We start from the raw sequence: 16,918 nt of genomic DNA on the forward strand, positions 1-16,918 counted from the left end.
GATATAACTTAATAACAAAATGATTGATTGCATAGTTTTGACGTCAGACAACATGTGATCTTAAACATTTCATGTCATCTTTTACAGGCTCAGGCTTTTATCTTTAGAATGGTCAGATGACTTATACTGCTATTGGTTTATTGACAGAATTTAACACCACACAAGAAGCATATAGCAATTCTAAATAAATGTTAGCTCTATTGTCATTACCTTATTTCAAATTCATAATAAGCATATAGAATTCATTATCATAATTAAATAGAGTTTTAAGGACACCCCACAGAACGTTTTCCTACTAGAAAAGGAATTTGTTATCCAGACTATTGCTATTCTCTTCTAAACAACCCCCCAACCCTTTCCAACAAATGTCATTCATTAGTTGTTCTTCAACGTCTTGGCTCTCTTGCTAGGTTGCCTTGTTGACTTTCATATAAAGGGCAGCAGTGACTATTATGGTTTTTGATAACTACACACCCAGAGGGTAAATGTTGAGATGCACCCAAATATCATTATTCATTGAACTTTAACAGACTGTGTGCAGATAGTTGAGGAATTAAAGACAAATACCAAGTCTACTTTATAAAATAGTAATGCTTATATTATAATACCTTTCAGATACTGGACATGCGTTAAATAATTACTTATGGATATGAGAGTTCTTAAATCCTCAAGGAAAGCAGAACTTCCAAGGTTACTAAGGTAACAGAATATTTCGCTTTAGCAGTCAACTGTAAGAAAACAAAATCTTTCCACCCTTTTATCAAATCTGCAGTCTCTGGATTCAGTTGCTGTTGACTTCTGATGGCTGAAATCTCACAGCTAATGAGGTTAGGTCTGATCATAAGATTTCCCTGTTCTCTAGACATCCTTTTGGAGACATTTAATAAGTGCCTTTTGAATTTAATTTAACTGAGGCTCAGAGAAGTTACGTGATTTGTGCAAGATCACACAGTCATCAACAACAGTGAAGAAAGATCAAACAACTTTTGTTTTTTAATTCCAATTCCCAAAAAGCTTCCAGAGCATTCTGCCTCTGCATTTTCATCCTACCCAAACTTGCCTGCCTAGTTTTCCCAAGGAAAAGACTGTTGCATTCAGTAAAGACTATATCTTTTAATAAAAGATCAGCACTTTGCCACTTATAGGTCTTAAAATTCAATATCTGGTGTATTAACAGGGATATTTGAAATATAGAAAGACCAGAATATCCAGAATCCCAGGCAGGCAGGATGTCCCCATGTCCTTCATATTATGACCCAAGGTTCACTCATTCATTTCCAAGGTGGAAAGTAAACCTACATGATGATCCAATCAAAATGGTTCCGTTTTCTCTAAACGCCTTTCTTTTCTCTCTTTGCAGTGTCGTTGGCTCACATTGCTTTGATCTCGAAAAGGCTATACATATATTAAAAGCTGCGTGCATTTAAATTTTTGGAGTTCACTTTATAAAATCTAATTTTATAGAACAAAAGAGAATCTCTGGTGTGACTTATTCATAATTGCCAAAACATGTAATACACAAAATAATTTAAGGTAACATCCATGAAAATAACAAATATGTAGACTCAACTCTCCTACCTGCATTTTCTTTCACTTTTATAGACAAGAAAAATTACAGGTTATGGAGGAGTTTCTTCAGATGCTGACTCAGGAGGATCCTTCTTATTTGGATATAGTTGATGCTAATGTAATCTCTCTAAAAACTTCAACTACAGCTGAGAAAATGCTCCTCCTCAGTACAACAAATAATTTTGTTCCAATGATTTCTGTTATTTCAACTTTTTTTAAACATTAAATACATAAGGAGTTCTTTTGCCCAGTAGTTTCTTATGATTTGAGCTGTTACATGCACTAAGACAAAGATAAGAATAAAAATCTACTTTTCCAAGAAAAAACTCAAAAAAGTTACATTTTTAAATGTAAATAAAGTTTCTGAAAATTATGTTTTATTTCAGTACTCAAAACTTCATAAAGAAATTATCCCCACATATGTGGTTTTGGATAATTTTATTATAATGCTGAAGAAAATTGGTTTGGGGTGGGAGGAATTTCTCCTCAGGCTTACTTAGCACAGCAGTTGGAGAAGAATTGTTTTGACTATCTCTTAAAAGTCATTATAAAAATTGAATGAATTCATATGTATGAAAATATTTTCTAGTATAGCATTCTCAAATATAAGTAGATAGTTCTTTTATTTGTATTACTAATACAGCATTAATTTCAAGGCTTAAAATTATCCAAGCAGGCACCTGAGAGAAGTCTCTCCAGTACATAGTTAACAAATCAAATATTTTCTTTCTTGAAACAAAGGAATTATTTCCATGTCAAGACAGCTCTTAGAGCTTATATAACTAATGATGTTGGCCAGGAAAGGAAAGAAAATAGTCTATAACTTGTCTTTTGTATTTTGGAGAGGAAACTATGGCCAAGTCACTTTGTTTATAAAAATAACTAGTTTTGTCTAACGATTTTGCACAGCGGAAAATGATAGCTCTGAAGGAGCAGTAATGAACAATTAGGAAATGCATTTACCACATTTCCATTTTCTGATTTTGGCTTCTTACTCTCCCCCGCATTGACTAAGTCATGAATTTACAGTTAATACCTTGCCATAAGAGAAGTTTTTAAGCAGTGCCAAAACTCATTGACCTCCTTTAAAAAAAAAAAAAAAATTTTTTTTAGCCTGCCTTTCCCTAGGAAGTTTCCAGGTAAAATAACAGAACAGGAAACCAGAGTGGGTAAGTATTCACTTAGAATAATTCCATATTTGAACCAGTGACTATGTACAAACAATTACAACAATAGGGCTCTTGCCACAGGGACTGATTTTATTTTATAACCTAAGGGTGGGGTCATACAAGGTCAAGTCAGTAAGCACCCTTATAAAGTCTTATTTTTCTTTTCCCTTTATAAAGTCCTCATTCTTCTACCCAGCCTTAAGATGATTTAGAGTGGACCGAAGAGTGACTTCTATTACAAAATATAGTTTCTTATTTGCCAGGAAATGTGATTCTTGGAAACACAAAGCACTCCTTTTCCAAAGAAAATGAGATTTGCAACCTCGGTGTGGCCCTCTATCTTTATCAATTTAGAAGTTAATAGAAACTACCTTGAGAATTTACTCACATAGATCCCAAAATGCCCTGGTAAATTCCCCTGATACTTTCAGTCTAGCAGTACTAGACTTTTCCAACTTCTTAGACGGGACTCTTACCTTTAAATCTCAGACCAGGTTTGGAAGCTAAATTTCCCAAAGGACAAAGGTTTCAATATCCCCATCCCACTGATATGAGGTTTCCCTTTGCCAAGCTCAGCTGGTAGACCGGCTGCTATGACGCAAATATTGAACCATATGTGGAAACCTAATCCCCAATAGGACAGTATTAAGAAGGTGGGCCTATAGGAGGTGATTAGGTCATGAGCACTCCACTATCATGCGTGGAATTAGTGCCCTTACAAAAGAGGCTTGGGGGAGCCTGTTTATTCTTACCAACATGTGAAGACACAGGAGCTATCCTGGAAGCCGAAATGAGCCCTCACCATACATTGAATCTGCTAGCACCTTGATTCTAGACTTCCCAGCCTCCAGAACTGTGAGCATTAAATTTCTGCTGTTTCTAAATTACTCAGTCTAGGGTATTTTATTATAGCAGCCTGAATGGACTAAACCATCTACCCTGCAACAAATTCTAAAGAAAGCCCTTCAGGTTGACATAAAAGGACACTAGACAGTAATTCAAAATGACACAAAGCAGAATTCCAGGAAAGATGGATCTGTACTGTTTACTCAGAACTGTGCTAAATATCTTTTTTTGTGCTAAATTTTTTTTTTTTTTAATTTCCAGAAAAATGTGTGAGATGGTGCCAGTATTCACGGTATTCAGCATATTTGTGAACATAAGAAACACATGAAATCATGAAAAATGTGTTTGGAATAGACTGTATTAAATGATGGTGCTACTAAGATATAACCAGAGTTGGGAGCATACATGGTGAGGAAGAGGAAAGAGGATTAGCATGCCATTAAAGGGGAATCAGATTCTAGAATGTCTTAATGGCCGGGTAGATTGGAAGTCAAAGTTCAGATTTGATACCTATATTATATTCCCTTAGTGTGTGTTCATGAAGTGAATCAAAGCAGGGGTACAGAATAAGTGGCCAGTGTAAATGGTTAGAATGATCTCTGAAGGGAATTTGTAAAAGCACAGGGAATTTGTAAAAGCACAGATACTTGACAAAATGTCACTTACGGCAATTCACCAAGTGGTAGTACACAGAAGAGACAGGAGGAAAGACAGCCTGAAGCTTGAAGTGTGATAAGAACGTAACAATTATTAATATTCCTTGTCAAGGGAAATGAAGGTTCAGCTAAGGCACTAGCAATAGAACTAAGTTCAGCAGAAAACTAAGTAAAAATATTAGCAATATTGGCAGAATGTGAGAGCAAATGAAAAGGATGAGTCAAAGCTGGCCATGGTTTACTTGGATGACTAAGAGAATACCTTCCCCTCCAAGTTTTCTTGGCCTTTCTGACTCCACGTTTCATTTCGGTTTGCTTGTCAACTGTTTGTCAGTAACATCACTACCTCTGCTCTTAGTTATGAGTGTCTTCATCCTCTGCTCTCTACACGGGTGCCACCATTCCCAATTATGAATCTGTTCAGATGCCTTTATCTAAATATTTATTCCATAGCCATTATGGTAATTTAAATAAGCTAAATCTCATTTATTCACTGAGCATATATTTACTGAGCTCCTACAAAGTGCAAATTATGCATTGCAGGGTTCCTCAACCTCATACCTTCCCTCTGAAAAAGTCAGAAGTGTTATACCAAATATAAATGGGTGACTGAGGCTTAGGTGGATATTTTTGTTATTTGCCAAGATCACATAGCAGGTAAGTGGAAAAGTGTATAATAGGGCCTGTTTCTCCTGTCTCCTAATCCAGTTATCTTTCCATTAATGCAACCTGCTGCTTAAGGTAGAGGGTCTTAAATCCAGACAAGTCTAAAGCTGATTTATCACATTGTTTTATTTATTGCCTTTCTTCTTCCTGCTGAGATGTGACTAGAAGATTCAGAGTAATTTAGCAAAGAATAATGTATCTGTTAATAGAAAGCAGAATTTATTATTAGAAGCAAAATAACATGAGATGCTATTATTGCCTCTAAGATACAGAAAATTTATCATAAGTTTTATATTTTTAAGCCTATGTCTTTCAGAGGACAGCTATAAGAGAATCCTGAGTTATTTTTGTCCTCCAACCCTAGACTCAAGGATTTCCAATGAAACCTAATTTTGGTGACATTTCCAAATTCTCCCCAAAAATATATATAGCATTAAAATATATTGGTGATAAGAATGGCACTACTATTTATTTTGAAAAAAAAAATAAAGAAACTGATATCTCTTTTCTGTCTTTGCACAGTTTTAGTATAACAATAAGAGGACCAGTTACCAAATATTAACTGTAATTCAAATATGACTTGAATAGCCTAAAAGCATTTAATAAATTCCACGGTGAAAAAACAATCCAATTATGAATCACCCAAATGATATCTCATTATTTTCACAGTATTCATTAAACAGAGAAAGACACAGAAGTATTCCACAACGAGATACTGATTGCCAGCAGGTTTACACATGTGGTTTCAATCCCAAGCAACCTTTATATCAACAGTGTCAGCATTACAGAAATCTGAAAGTGGGCTTGACTCCCATCTGCTAGTAGTCTACCAGAAAAGGGCTTATGCATGTATGTCCCTGTGTATAACATTTACACTCACACACAGGTATCCAAACACACATATATGTATGTTTGTGCACATACTTATTCACATATATATGGTATATGTGTATAAAATTAGAGTATCAAATATGTGTGTATACATATGTGTGTGTTTGTGTGTACATCTTTTATGCTTGTATAGGCAATCAAAAAATATATATATACCAAATATAAATGGGTAAAATATATTTTTTATTGCCTATATGAGCATGAATAATATGAGAAGACATATATATACACACATATACCCACACACACCCTCCTTGGGTCTTCTCATTTATGTACATATATATACATATACATATACTCATTATGTATACATATATATACACATATACATAAACCAGGATGTAAAATACACACACACACACACACACACACACACACACACACACACATCATGCATCTATGTCTGTATCCTTAATATCTGAGGACATCAACACTTGGGGTACATGCCGAGACTTTAGAAGCCAAGAATGGGCAAAAAATAAGATGACAGAAAAAATAACTAAACTCCTTGTGAAAAATCAACATTATTTGAAATGAAATTTTTAAAAAAGAAATGTGATGAGAAGGAGGGGTTCAAACAGGAGAAAGAAGAGAGGCTAAATATGTAACAGAGCATTAGGAGTTTTAAGAACTAGAATGGACTGGGCGCAGTGGCTCACGCCTATAATCCCAGCACTTTGGGAGGCCAAGGCCATTGGATCACCTGAGGTCAAGAGTTCAAGACCAGCCTGGCCAACATGGTGAAACCCCGTCTCTATTAAAAATACAAAAATTAGCTGGGCATGGTGGCACGCACCTGTAGTCCCAGCTACTTGGGAAGCTGAGGCAGGAGAATAGCTTGAAACTGAGAGGAGGAGGTTGCAGTGAGACGATATTGAACAACTGCACTCCAGCCTAGGTGATAGAGCAAGACTTGGACTCAAAACAAAACAAAACAAAATGAAACAAAACAAAAAAACCTAGAACTACTCCTATTCAATCTTTAGTTGTTTGCATTCTTATGATTAAATAACACACAACCCAATGTCTCCAGAACATTCAGTAATATTTACTACATATTTTTAAAAATCTATGAGTTATTTTGATTTTGTTTTTTATTGTGTTACTTTCTGCATTTTTGCAACTGAAGAAGCAGTTTCTGGGATCAACAATTTAGAGGAGATCAAGGAACAGCTTAGAAATAACAGGAATCTCAGAAGGGGGAAGAGTCAGAAACAGAACTGTACTGACAGAGTAAAGCCCTGGGAGTTTGCAGATGTCTAAAGGTTTCCAGCAGAGAAAAAGAATGAAAATTTCAAATTCAAGGACTAATTACACAATTCTGAGGGTAGGATTCTGGAGCATTCCATGAGATCAATTATGATGGTACAAATCAGGGTGCAGATTTCAGGGACAGGATCACAAAGGGCAGGTTCTGAGACAAAGACAGATACAAGACTCAGAAGGCTGGAAGTGCAGTGATTTGGGGCATGATGCAGTAAGCTCTCGGATTTCTCATGCTGGCCAGGGCTGAGGGCACACCCAGCCCTGGCACTATGGATCAGGCAAGCTGGCTTGGACAGAGTAGTTCAAAGACTACCAGAGTAATTTCAAGACATGAATTTAGTACTGGAGAAAGATATAACATGGAAAGAAAATTGCTTATTTGAAAATAAATATCTTAGGACCAGGAATTAAGTTAGGGTAGGAGAGGTGTGTCTGGCATATGTAAGCATAATAACTCCAGTGATTTATAAATCACTCACATGTATTTGGCACTGTCATTATCCCTCTTTGGTACTATTATTGCCCTCTTTTCAACCATAAGGAAACAGAGGTTATAACCTCTTGGGTAACCCCCCTGTAGTGCCACAGCAGGCAAGTGACAATGTCAGGCACTGAATTCAGGCAACTCTTGGGGCTTTAAGTCCCTCTTCGTGTTTTAGATAGACACCTAGTGTTCCTTATCAAAAATTATATGGAAAAGGCCAGGTGCCATGGTTCATGTTTGTTATTCCAGCACTTTGGCAGACCAAGGCAGGCAGATTACCTGAGGTCAGGAGTTGGCAACATGGTGAAACCCCATCTCTACTAAAAATACAAAAATTAGCCAGGCATGGGGGTGCATGCCTGTAGTCCCAGCTAATGAGGAGACTGAGGCAGGAGAATCACTTGAACCCCGCATATGAAGTTTGCAGTGAGCTGCTAATATACAGAATCTACAAAGAGCTTAAACAAATTTACAAAAAGAAAAAACAACCCCATCAAAAGTGGGCAAAGGATATGAACTGACACTTTTCAAAAGAAGACATTTATGCAGCCAACAAACATATGAAAAAAAGCGCATCATCACTGGTCATTAAAGAAATGCAAATCAAAACCACATTGAGATACTATCTCACGCCAGTTAGAATGGCATTTTTTCTTAGATTGTTGAATGATTTTCCTCCAATCCTATTTGTGGATTCACTCAGGGTTTCTCTTTCTTAGTATTTTTCTATTTTCCAACTTCTCTCCCTTTCTTCAATCCTCATCCTGTCTTCCTTGCCCACTCCTTTACCTCTATCTAGCCCACCTTGGATTTACCAGTAATGGAATTGCTGGATCAAATGATATTTCTAGTTCTAGATCCTTGAGGAATCACCACACTGTCTTCCACAATGGTTGAACTAATTTACATTCCCACCAACAGTGTAAAAGCATTCCTATTTCTCCACATCCTCTCCAGCATCTGTAGTCTCCTGATTTTTAATGATTACCATGAATAATCACACATAATTCCCATACCATTTACTTAACAGTATAAAAGTCAAATATCTTCAAGAAAAAAATTACTAATTTTGACATATTAAAAATGTTTCAATGTATTCTAACTATGTTATATTATTAATGTTTGCACATAAAAATCAATGTTTGTAAGAATGACTTATGTTCATTTATTTAGCTTTTAGAAACAGGGCCTCCGTCTATTGCCCAGGCTGGAGTGCAATGGCATGATCGTGGCTTACTGTAACCTATGCCTCCTGGGCTCAAGCCATCCCCCTCTCTCAGCCTCCCTAGTAGCTGGAACTACAGGTGTGCACCACACCCAGCTAATTTTTGTGTCTTTGGTAGAGACAGAGTTTTACCATGTTGCCCAGGCTGAGCTCAAACTCCTGAGCTCAAGCAATCCCACCTACCTCAGCCTCCCAAAGTGCTGGGATTAGAGGTGTGAGCCACCACATCCAGCTAAGGATGGCTTAAAGTCTGAATAAATGTAGACGTGTATGAAGGATATGAATATTAAATAAATGTATACATATATAATATGATTCATGCTCAATGTCACACAGAATATAAGGTTCTTCATATCCATAAGGATATTGTAGCAGAAAAAAGACACTAAACATCAGATACATTTAAAAACTGGCTTAGGGTTAACAACACAAACGAGTTAACCCATGTTAACAGTTCAGACAAGAGTCTCATCCTGCCCCAGATGTGTTGGCCAATGAAATCGGAATCTCCTTCTGCTAGCATTAATTTTTTCTTTTCTATCAATTCCAGAGAAGAGTTCTTTAAAAAGAACTTTAAGTCATGGATTTGGTTATCTGTTTCTTTCTTGAGATTTATTTTTTCCATCAGTTCCATCACACTTCCAATCTCACAGACTTAAGAACCCAGCATGGGTTTTAATTCATCTTACTCATCCTTGGACACTAATTCATATTGATTCTGCTTTTAAATGGACTTTAAAAATAATAATGATTCTGTTCTTACTGCCTCTCCCGTGGAGTTCCTCCCTATTGGTTCTCCACTTTAACTTGCCGTACCTTTGGGCACCATACAGCAGGCCATCTGTGGGCTCCTTACTGGCAGATTAAAAGTATGTGGAAAAAAATAACAGTGTAATACAAAATAACAGTGTCATACAACTAAGATAGAGTATAACAACTATTTACATAGCATATATGTTGCATGAGGTATTAGATGTAATCAAGACGTGATTTCAAGTTTACTGAGGGAGGCATATAAGTTTCACACAAATACTATACCATTTTATATCAGAGACGGGAACATCCTTGGTACCCACTGGTGGGAGGAGATTCCCTGGAATCAATTCCCCAGCAGATACAGAGGACTGACTGTATTTCTTTCCATGAATCAGAGCACTAAGGATCACTCCCATCTTTGGAACTCTTAATAGCTCTTTTATGCTGTTTAATCAAGAACAAACTCTCCACAATATGATCAACCGTAATTCCCAAAATAGCCTTTTTTACTTTCCTTACAGCTCTAAGAACCAGCCCTGACAACCCTTGTAGCCCTCACTGTTCTCCAAACATCCACGTTTTTCTGCCTCTACATATTTGCTAAGATTGTCCTTACTCAGAATTCCAACAGTCCACCTTTTGGATTAAAAAATCTCCCAGTACTTAAGTGCTTATGTCAAATGCTACCTCTTTGTCAAGAACTTTTAACCATAATATGTAATCCCTGGCTCAATGGAGCCCTCATAAAAATTTGTACAAGTGACATCTTGTATTACGTTATAGATATCTGGTATTTCTCTGTGTCTCTCTACTCAATGATAAGCTGCCTTCTATCCCTCATCTTTACACTCCCTTCAACAGGAGAGAGACTAGAAAATATGCAGCACTTCACAAGTGTTGCTAAATTGAATCCAATTGGCTCTTTCTAAATTACTAAAACCAAAACTCCTTAAGTGACATATTTCAACAGCAATTTTAAAAGATTTCTAAGAAACCAATATATTATTTAAGTATCATTATAGCTGAAAGTTTCATTCCATGCAATCAAATATTTTGCCGTTCTTAAAGACACATACTACCAAAATTATTTTACACCTTAATAGACCATCATATCCACGGGAACACTCTCTGGGCTAGGTCTTTGTGCTACAAAAGTCTAAGGAAGACATGTGTGCTATTAACCAGTAGACACTGGAAGAAATAGACGTCTGATGGCAGGAGCATAATCACTTTGAACCAGCTCAAACTATGATAAGTATGTTTCTTATGAGTCACAGTACCATAATCCCAGTGGACTTAACTTTAAAAGGGCATAGTGTATCTAATACAGCTGCTCTGAGGCTGGGCCAAAACAGTTATCCTGACTCGACCTTTTGGGCCTTGAATCAATAACAGGCCCAGACTACATGAAGAGAACTAAGTTGCTCTCACTGCATTAAATGCCTGACAAACATCAGGCCAGCTGTCTATCCATCTATCATCTCCATTCACCCATCCTTCTATCCATGCTAGCCCCCCTCTAATGCATCACTGCAATGATATTGTTATGTATGTATACATTTTGATATGTACTGAGCACTTCATGTCCGACACTAAGTATTTTACGTATGTTAAACCTTATAACAATTCTATAAGGTAGGTACTGTTATTCCCATTTTACAGACGAAGAAATCAAGACTCAGAATGTTTAAGTAGCTGCCCAAGTTCATACAGCTAATAAGTAGTAGGACTGGGATCTGAATCCTGGAAATTTTCTCCGAGTCCATCACTTTTTTTTTTTTTTTTTTTTTTTTTGAGACGGAGTTTCGCTCTTGTTACCCAGGCTGGAGTGCAATGGCGCGATCTCGGCTCGCCGCAACCTCCGCCTCCTGGGTTCAGGCAATTCTCCTGCCTCAGCCTCCTGAGTAGCTGGGATTACAGGCACGCGCCACCATGCCCAGCTAATTTTTTTGTATTTTTAGTAGAGACGGGGTTTCACCATGTTGACCAGGATGGTCTCGATCTCTTGACCTCGTGATCCACCCGCCTCGGCCTCCCAAAGTGCTGGGATTACAGGCTTGAGCCACCGCGCCCGGCCTTTTTTTTTTTTTTTTGAGAAAGCATTTTATTCTTACGTCTTGCTAGGCTGGACTCACTGCAACCTCCACCTCCCAGGTTCAAGCAATTCTCCTGCCTCAGCCTTTCAATTAGCTGTGATTACAGATGCGTGCCACCACCACCGGCTAATTTTTGTATTTTTTAGTAAAGATGAGATTTCACCATGTTGGTCAGGCTCATCTTGAATCCTCACCTCAGGTGATCCACCTGCCTCGGCCTTCCAAAGTGCCGGGATTACAGGCATGAGCCACCACACCCAGCCTAGAGCCCATACTTTTAATCACTCCATGATACAGTACTATGAGAGAAGGATTTTGTTTTCTTCTTAGAAGTTGGAGAGGTCTCTGAAAGTTACCCTATTTCCAGAAAGGACCTACAGGAACCTGTCATACAAGTAAAGGCACGGGTGCACATAAACATAGGAAACCCACAGTTATAAAATTGGAACTGTTTCTTAAAAATAAAATTGAGAAGCTAAATGTGAAGCATATAATACATCGGTGAGCTTGCAAGGCAGCCCTGTGTACTACTGGTATGGATCTCTGCATGGACCCCATAAAAGTGGTCAGGGCAATTGCCTGGACAGATTCTGCTGAAGGCTCTCGATGGGCATCAGTCAGCAAGGTGAGAGTGAGAAATGAACTTCATTATTCCATTCAGTCTTAAAGAGAAGCATTTGGTCTTCTACAGAAATGCATACATAACCAAACAAAACCATGCTTGACTCAGTCCTGTATTTTGTACCAGGAAGGAAGGAATGCAGTGACTAAGAAGCTATGAATAAACAACAAATCCTTTTCTATGGGAGGGAGAAAAGAACGCTCTCTACCACAGCATTCCTTCTTCATAGTTTTACCAAAAAAAAAAAGCTCCAGCCTTGGCTCTTCAACAGGGAAAGTGAACCTGATTGCACTCACAACTTTCACCCGCCAACGGCTGCATCTTACCTCTTACTCTCTAATAAAACAACAGTAGAAAAAACCTGGAAAATGTGTTCCAAATTCATGATATTGAAGAAGGCTTGCCAGAGGCCGTAAGTCGGAGAAGCCAAGCAACAGTTGAATTTGGAATGAAATATTAGACAATGACTTAGCTTTCATTCTGAAGGGCTACCTTCAATAACACTGCAGCTCGTAGGACTGACGAAGTTAAATAACAAGTGGTGGCAGTCAATATTTTATTGTTATTTAATTATTGTTTGAGATGAAGTCTCACTCTGTCGCCCAGGCTGGAGTGCAGTGGCTCGATCTCAGCTCACTGCAACCTCCAAAGTGTGACAATGCAGTAACTTAATTCGCGCTAAGGTGAAGGGAAGTGTGTCCCCACCCTTCACTCTTCTAAGGAGTGGCAGAAATCCCAGAAGAGAAATTCCGACCTCCCTAGGGAGGAGACAACGCCGCCCCCTTACCTGCGCAGGGGCTCCCATCATAGGCTTTTGCACACCCACTTGTGGCACTCACACAGGGGCCCGAAGACCTCCCAAGTTCAAGTAATTCTTCTGCCTCAGCCTCCCAATTAGCTGGGATTACAGGCATCTGCCCCCACGCCTGACTAATTTTCGGATTTTTAGTAGAGACAGGGTTTCACCACGTTGGCGAGGCTGGTCTTGGACTCCTGACCTCTAGTGATTCGCCTGCCTCGGCCTCCCAAAGTGTTGGGATTATAGGCGTGAGCCACCCCACCTGGCATTTAGTATTTTTAAATGGTTGATCTGCAGCCTTCAAAGGGAAAACAAACCAAGTAGATGCACCTGCGCCCTTCCAAATTCCTTCTCTATTTTTCGCATTCCCAAGCAGCCTGCATATTTAGTAATTTCACTATACACTCCCTGGGCCCAGGTTCCAAGAAAAAAATATTTTGCTATAAACTAAATCTTGATCTTTCTATGTTAGTGTTGGCCATCTTATTAGTCTTAGCTACGTTGAGGGTAAAATAAGAGGCTAGTTTTTCCTACAAATTTGCCAAGCCCTGGCTGGAATGTATTGTGTTGCGCTTCCATAAATGGAGTTCTGTGTCGCTCACAAGGTACTTATTGAAGCTGTTGGCCTTAAGTAAAATGACACATTTGTCTGAAACAGGTAAAGAGGTGAAGGGTGTTCTCTGGAAAGGAATTTTTTTACCCTTTCCGATATCAGAACCTGAATCACTCCTTAAAAATGTGCAAGGAAAATGAATGTATTTTCCCTCCACCCTTACAAAATATGAAGTTTCATTGCAACTCAAAAATTCAAGCAGCTGAAACACTACAAGAACAGTCACTTCTAAGTAAATATGTGCCTCTTTATTTTTTTCCTTGTTGTAGTTTACTGATAGGCACTCCTGCCTGTGAATTCTATTCTAACGATGAGAGGGCAAATCAAGCTTCAAAGACAAAACCTGCCTCCCTGGAATGGAGGAAAATAGTACATTCCTCCTCCCACTGTTTCCTATGTAAAATAAAACACAGGCCTATGATCTGCAAATATTATGATTAACATTCTTGATAGGGATAGAGCCCAGTAACATAACTCCATTTGTGAGGACGTTATGGAATTTAGTCTGTGATAAGGAACTTTCGTGGCAAGTGAGATTTCAGAATTAAGCAAATGACGGCCAGGTGCAGTGGTTCAGGCCTGTAATCCCAACGCTTTGGGGAGCCAAGGAGAGAGGACGGCTTCAGCCCAGGAGTTGGAGACCAGTCTGGGCCACATAGCAAGACCCAATCTTTAAAAGGAATAATCATCACATTCAAAATATAATTGTGTGAATGATTTTTAAAAGTATTACTTCCATTCAAGTTTGGAGCCTGGGGGATAAAAGTATTGTGATAAATGAGGCCGGCATTAGCCAAAGTGCGCCAACCGTAGTGACTTCATTGGTGCTTGTGTGGCGTGTCCCGACCCTTCACTCCTCCAGCGAGTGGCAGGAATCCCACAGGAGGAGCCGGCGCCGCCCTCTTACCTGCACACGTGCTCCCGTCGTAGGTCTCGCACACCCACTCGTGGCACTCACACAGGGGCCCGAAGAACATGCCCGGCTCGGTCACGTGGCAGATGCAGACGCCGCAGTCGCAGCGGCCCCGGCCGTGGCACAGCGCGGCCCCCGGCGGCTGCCCAGGTGCGCGGCAGCGGCGCTCGGACTCGGCCCGGGACAGCCTGCAGCCGGCGTCCGGCCAGCTCCTGCGCGGGCGACAAGCAACAGCCAGGCGGGGTCAGACGCGGGCGCCGCCCCCTGCCCCGAGCCCACGTGTCCTCCCCCGCATTCCTCCCAGGTGGAGACCTACAACCCCAGGAACCGGAAGCCTGAGGCCCACTCTCCCTGGGGTCCAAACGCTGCCTGGGCAGCAAACAGGTACCACCCACCTGAGGCAAGACCAGGGCCCACAATGGGTCAGGGGTGACCTGTCCCCCTGGTCACAGGTCCTTCTTCCAGGTGACACAGGCGATCTGCCCTGCTCTTTGGTAATTTGTCTCTGAATCTAATATGCACGTTTAGATGAGATAGAAAGTAATCCAAGGTGCGGCACTTTGCTTACTTTTCAGTTCTCCTTTAAAAAATCGTCCCCGCACTATCTACTGCCCAGTGGGCAGTTATATTATGGGAAAGAAGAGGTGAATCCATAGAAAGAGTTAGATTAATTATGATAGCATCGGGCGTAATTTGCATTAAGCAGTCTTTAGGACTTTAAAAAGTTTAGTTTCAATATTGCAATGTGCCTCAAAGTTTCTTTCAGAATGTGATACAAAATGCAATACAGACTTCCTGCTGCTGCTGTCAGGAAACAGCTCATTCTGCTTTATAGGTTGTGAGAAGATACAGGTACGCATAGAACTACCTTTAAGTCATGGCAGAAATTCCTCCTGATATGTATTTGCAGAAGAGGAAATGATATTCTTATTCAATGATTGCATTTTCCCAAAGGAAAAGCAAAAGGACAGACATGAGGCAATTCACAGTGTTGATATAAGGAGAGGAAAAGGAGCAGGTTGAAAACAGTTTATCCCGTGTCCGATTTAGTAACAGCTCTTGGCTTAGGGCAGCCATCCTGCAAGCTTGAGCCCTGCCACATAAGCAGGGCAGGTCTGTCCTGAAGAATAACAAACCAGACTTACCTCAGAGATGGCGAGAAGCTTTGAGGAACAGCTGACAGCCCAGCAAAGAGAAGGGAGGACGCCAGCAGCAAGAAGTTGCTGAAGCCTGGGGGACGCATGCTGAGCTCCTGGGCTGCTGGGACGAGCTGCACTTCTGCAAGGTGGAGTTCAGCAGGGGAGGCAGCAGGAGGGAGTGGTGCCACCAGCAGATGGCCGGGCAGATGGACCCAGGACACCCAGACGTGCCGGTCCCGGGCTCCAGCCAGAGTTGCAATTGCAGCGAGGATTTGGGCAGCGGCGCTGCTCTGGGCGGGGTGCTGGTGCCAAACCCCTCAGTGGAGAGTCTAGGCAGGGAAGTAATTAGAAACAGTTGTACAAGCAGATGGTTTATTTTGACCAAAAAAAAAAAAAAAAAAAAGTGTCCTGTTCACAGATTTGAGAAAATCGTTTCTTTCTTCAAGTACAGGCCCCAGAAATCTTTGACAAGAGAATATTTGGACTGACCGATATTAAAGAGACCTTTAAAATAATCCCTGAGTTGTGAAGAGGAAGGGTGAGACCAGTGACAGTCGGTGTGAACACCTGGGTAGGGAATTACTTTCACCACACGCTTGGAAAGAAGATACACTGGAGTTTGGGCTGTGGGGATGGGGGCAAGGAAATCTAGCAAATATAACTTTTTCTTGCATTTATTATCCTTTGATTTAAACTGTGGATATTTCATTTCTTTAGTCTTTAAAAAGTGTGTTACGCTTCCAGTAGTTTATCACACCACATTTTTTTTTTTTTGACTTGGACAGTTTAAACTGTAGTTGTCCCGAATTCACCCCATTCTCCGCATATATTAAATGTGAGAAAAGAAAACTAAATGTTTATTTATAGCATAAATTGCACTGACAAACAATTGGTGTCATTTACTAAGCACCTACTATACGCCAGTCATTTTGTATGTTTTCTCTAATTATGGCAATAATCACACATTTATTTATGCATTAGCAAATGGGGATTTAGCATCTCTCAGGTGCCAGGTTTTGTGCAAGTTCCACTGCTATCTACTGGCCAATGGGCAGTTATATTATGGAAAAGAGGAGGTGAATCTATAGAAAGAGTTAGACATATTATGATAGCATCATAAATATATGTTATATATTTATGAATAACAGGGAACATAGAATATATGTATTCTATAGAGAGAGAGAGAGGGAGAGAGACTATAACAGGGA

General features: G+C 39.8%; 1 protein-coding gene across 2 annotated transcripts in view; it reads right to left on the reverse strand.

Annotated features, from left to right (window-relative positions):
• ITGBL1 (integrin subunit beta like 1) overlaps positions 1-16,043 on the reverse strand; it is a 260,806-nt gene extending 244,763 nt beyond the window's left edge. For both annotated transcript variants that reach the window (XM_039473177.2, XM_039473178.2), the window contains exons 1-2: positions 15,717-16,043; positions 14,566-14,783 (exon numbers count right to left, since the gene is read on the reverse strand). In XM_039473177.2, the coding sequence (XP_039329111.1) occupies positions 14,566-14,783; positions 15,717-15,814 (316 nt within the window). In that variant the 5' untranslated portion in view covers positions 15,815-16,043. The remainder of the gene's footprint in view (positions 1-14,565; positions 14,784-15,716) is intronic.
• Positions 16,044-16,918: the final 875 nt, after the last annotated feature.

This window comes from Saimiri boliviensis, chromosome 16 (assembly GCF_048565385.1).
Source record: "Saimiri boliviensis isolate mSaiBol1 chromosome 16, mSaiBol1.pri, whole genome shotgun sequence".
Classification (NCBI taxonomy): Eukaryota; Metazoa; Chordata; class Mammalia; order Primates; family Cebidae; genus Saimiri; species Saimiri boliviensis.